Source organism: Salmo trutta, chromosome 36 (assembly GCF_901001165.1).
Source record: "Salmo trutta chromosome 36, fSalTru1.1, whole genome shotgun sequence".
In the NCBI taxonomy this organism is placed as follows: Eukaryota; Metazoa; Chordata; class Actinopteri; order Salmoniformes; family Salmonidae; genus Salmo; species Salmo trutta.
The window spans coordinates 29,962,882-29,967,961 of record NC_042992.1 but is presented as its reverse complement, the minus strand read 5'-3'; the positions used below and the strand labels follow the sequence as shown (position 1 = coordinate 29,967,961).

The 5,080-nt window shown below is 40.2% G+C and overlaps 1 gene segment (V, D, J or C); it reads right to left on the bottom strand.

Annotated features, from left to right (window-relative positions):
- Positions 1-641: 641 nt before the first annotated feature.
- On the bottom strand, positions 642-3,102 carry LOC115175815 (Ig kappa-b4 chain C region-like). The segment is given in 2 exon segments: positions 642-1,372; positions 2,962-3,102. A coding segment is annotated over 1 exon segment (306 nt).
- Between the last annotated feature and the right edge of the window lie 1,978 nt (positions 3,103-5,080).

Here is a 5,080-nt window from a genome sequence, read left to right as displayed (position 1 = left end):
GATTCAGTATCAGTAATATCATGAAGACCAGTGATTTTATAGCTAATGGATTCAGTATTAGTAATATCATGAAGACCAGAGATTTTATAGATAATGGATTCAGTATTAGTAATATCATGAAGACCAGTGATTTTATAGATAATGGATTCAGTGTTAGTAATATCATGAAGTCCAGTGAGTTTATAGCTAATGGATTCAGTATTAGTAATATCATGAAGACCAGTGAGTTTATAGCTAATGGATTCAGTATTAGCATCACTGTAGGTCACAGGAGGCTGCTGAGGGGAGGACGGCTCATAATAATGACTGAAATGGAGTGAATAGAAGGGTATCAAACACATAGAAACCATATGTTTGATGAGTTCAATACTATTCCATTTATTCCGTTCCAGTCGTCACTATGAGCCAGTCCTCCCCAATTAAGGTGCCACCAACCCCCTGTGCTGTAGATATCCTTTTGACTGGTACCAACTTTGGGCCAATCAGCCAAGCATTCATTGAGCGAAGCTATTTAACTGAAATGTATTAGTAAAATCATTTTCCATGGCAGAGCTCTCCATTCCTCATGAAAACTAAACAAATCACAAAGGTCTCAATGTCTAACAGTAAAACTCATTATGTAATGATATCCAGGCAAATAATTTTAAAGATTGAATGTCTTTATTTTCTCAACATGTCAGAACCAACAGCATTACAGTAATAAAGCGCATCACACATGTGATATGAAAGCCAAGCACGACTATGACATCAGAATCAGAGAGATATGAATTTCCACACAAGTGTGCTAGACACAGGAGGCTGCTGAGGGGAGGACAGCTCATAATAATGTCTAGAATGGAGTGAATGGAAATGTATGGATCACATGGAAACCATGTGTTTGATGAGTTCGATAGCATTCCATGTATTCCATTTCAGCCAAAACTATGAGCCCATCCTCCCTATTTAAGGTTCCACCAACCTCCTGTGGTGCTAGTAGTGCTGGATCAGTAAGACGGAGAGGCGCTGAGTGCAGAACAGAGTAAAAACAGTGGAGTCAGAGGAGGAGCTCATTAATCAGAACACTGGTCTCTCCTCAGTGTCTCCGAGAGGGGAGTCTGGGAGCCCTGGGTGGCCTCACAGGTCACAGTGCCCACCTTCCTCCACTGGTCGACAGGGAGGGTCAGGGTGCTGCTCCAGCTGTAGTGGCCGTCCTTCTCCAGGACCCCAGGGCTCCCTGTCACCTCCCAGGTGCTGCTACTGCTCCCATCCACCTTCCAGTTCAGCTTCCAGTCTGAGGGGAAGCCCTTGTTTGCCAGGCACATGAGAGTGGCCTTCCCCTGCTGCAGCTCCACACTGGAGGGGGGCAGGACCGTCATGGTGGGACGAACATCACCTAGCAGACAGGTGGGAAGTTAGAGCGAGGGGAGCTGTCAATCAATCACCAGACTGATATGACGATAATGATGCAGCAGTTTTACATCTTAGCTTTAAACTAAGTTGGTATTTTTTCAATAGGTTTCTGTCCCTCAAACACACAGCTTCTCAGTCTTTCTGTCACTCTTTCACTTATCTTTAAGTAGTTACTGAAGCATATTATAACTATATCAGATTACCTTCAAATACATTCAACTATCTTCAAAACTTTTACTATTTAAATGAAAATATTTCAGCACTCCTCTCCCTTTTTGTAATAGGATAAAATCCTAGGAATCAAACGGCATTTCATTATTCATTATTATTTTAAAGAAAACTCCACAGAATGTATGACCAATTCTTAAATGATGATCTGTTTAAAATAATGCTGAGGAAGTAAATTCCAGTTGACTGTAGCCATGTAAAAATAATATTACATTTATAGATGCATTATGCAGAAATCACACAAATCAAATCAATCAAATCAAACATTTCCTGGTTGCTAAAATTCTAATCGTTCACCTGACTTCAGTTTATGTGACAAAACAAGGAAGTATAGTGTAAGAGCATGACTCTCCAACCCTGTTCCTGTAGAGCTACTGTCCTGTAGGTTTTCACTCCAACCCTGTTCCTGTAGAGCTACTGTCCTGTAGGTTTTTACTCCAACCCTGTTCCTGTAGAGCTACTGTCCTGTAGGTTTTTACTCCAACCCTGTTCCTGTAGAGCTACTGTCCTGTAGGTTTTTACTCCAACCCTGTTCCTGTAGAGCTACTGTCCTGTAGGTTTTCACTCCGACCCAAGTTGTAATTAACCTAATTCAGCTTATCAACCAGGTAATTATTAGAATCAGGTGAACTATATTAGGGTGGTTCGTGAGCCCTGGTGTTACCAAAAGTATATTACTATGAACAGCAGAACTTTGTAAGAGAGCAACACTTTGCAAAAGATAGCAAATATCAAATACAATTCCAAATAAGTTAGCAATATAGCAAATAGATAGTAAAACTAAGATTTAAAAAAATAAGAAATTAGATGTAGATTAACTTACTTCCAACATCCAGTCTTGTGCCTCCACCAAAAGTGTACCACAGTGATACAAACTCATGCAACGGCCATACAAAAACCTTTGAAACTATAGAGACACAGCTCTCGCTCTTTGTAAACCTACATTTATCCAAACTACTCTCAGATTTCGAACAATACCACCATTGTTCGAAATTAATACACACTTTATAAACACCTTGATTTATATATCATCATGAATAGGCATTTTAATTTAACTCAATTTACTTCTAAGGTTAATAAATGCAACACAAATTCTTCAAAAATAAAAACATATTTCCACTTTCAATTTAAGGTAGTTGTAATATTGTTAAGAAAATGAATTGGGATTTTGATAACAGAGGTCAAGATCGAAAATGGAATACTTACTACCAACACTCAGTTTGGTCCCTCCACCAAAAGTCAACCACAGTGATAGAGTCTGACTGACTCGCTGTACAAAAACCTCCAGACAGACACAGAGGGGAACATTATTAACACAACATGGAACTGATCAATGAATCTTACTTTGCCACTGATGCCCCCTACTGGTACACTCTGGAACTCCAGGAGATTGGACTTTCAACAGTATGGAAACTGCTGTGCACTATGTTGATAATAGTTAATCATATTGTATCAAGTAATCGTAAGAAGAGCTTGACAGAGCAATGAAGGAATGTGTCAGTATAAATACTTTTTTGTAATGACTTTCAGACAACACATGGAGGAGGATTTCAGAACTTTTCTTAATGACAGTGCAGTGATTTGCCCAGGAGGAACATTTCCATAGAGAGACACTTTGCATTGGCATCACATGCTTCAGTGCTCTGGGAGTGTTTATAGCCCTGTGAGTTGAACACTTCATGTGAGAGCTGTGTTTCATTTAAACAGAACCCAGGGCAACCATGACTTTCATCGCCATCTTCATCTGGACTCTGGTCTGTTACACACAAGGTGAGAGACATTTTGAACATTTTCAGAATGCAAGCATCATGTTGTAAATGAGGAATTACGGTTATAATCTTCCAAATATTTTACCTTCCTAAATGTGATATTTTCCTTCTTTCTCTCTGCAGGGTCTTGGGGCCAGTATGTATTGACTCAGTCTGCAGCTCAATCAGTCCAGCCGGGTCAAACTGTCTCTATTGACTGTAGTGCCAGTAGTACAGTTACTCAGTACTCTGGCTCACAGTATTACCTGGCCTGGTACCATCAGACGTCTGGAGAAGCTCCTAAACTCCTGATCTATCTCACATCAGACAGGTTCACAGGAGTTTCCACCAGGTTCAGTGGCAGTGGGAGAGGAAATGGTGTTGACTTCACTCTGACCATCAGTAAAGTCCAGGCTGAGGATACAGGAGATTACTACTGTCAGAGTCACCACAGTGGTCCTGTGTTCACACAGTGATTTAGAGCCGCACAAAAACCTCCCTCAGTCAGTGTCCACTGCTGCAGCTGGGACTTACTGCAGGTGCTGAGGGCGAAGACAATGACATGCGTCACTGAGTACTACTGTACAAACACTCAACTCACTGGGCAGAAACTGGATGAATCAAGGCTGTTTCCACATCAATTAAACCAAACAAATCTTTGTGATAAAGTTGAATCAACATGGAAAACCAATTGGATTTGCAAAAAGTCGTCGGCGTAAGAGCATTTTGTCTTTTTTTACCCAACTTTTAACCTAAATATAATGACATGGTAACATTTGTTGTTGATTTCATGTTGAATTCACGGTTAGTTGACAACTCAACCAAATGTAAATCTCAACTAGATGTTGAACTGTTGTCTGTGCCCAGTGTGAACCTACCATTCATTATACACTGTGACCACAGGAGTATTGTATCAGATATTACCCCACTATAGTATGATACAGCACCACTGTGGTCTCCATCTTGTACAGTAAATATACAGTGAAAAGCCTATAGACAGACAGTGCAACTAGTGCTCCCATTATAAACACAAGCCTCCTCACACACAGTCATCTAAACACTATGTGCCATTAGTAGCCAGTATTACATGATATCTATAGATCTGAAGCAAACCTGCAAGAAACCCCTTCCACCAAATACAACTAACATTTAGCTTCACTATAAATGTTCTCTGTCATTCAAATGATGAACCTGGGATTGTAGAGTCAGAGAGGATGTTAAGCCCATAGAGAATGACGTCATCTCTTGGTGGTGATGGTCATGGAGACAATAGTGTTCCTCTGTGGAGGAGGGCCCGCTCTGGTGATGCTGGGAAACACTAACAATAACACGTCAATAAACGTCTCTCTTCAGTCTGTGCTGCTGCTGCTCTCCTCCAGCTGCTACTGGAACAGCAATACATACAGTTAAAGTTGGAAGTTTACATAAACCTTAGCCAAATACATTTATACTCAGTTTTTCACAATTCCTGACATTTAATCCTAGTAAAAATTCCCTGTCTTAGGTCAGTTGGGATCACCACTTTATTTTAAGAATGTGAAATGTCAGAATAATAGTAGAGAGAATGATTTGTTTCAGCTTTTATTTCTTTCATCACATTCCCAGTGGGTCAGAAGATTACATACACTCAATTAGTATTTGGTAGCATTGCATTTAAATTGTTTAACTTTGGTGAAACGTTTCGGGAAGCCTTCCACAAGCTGCCCACAATAAGT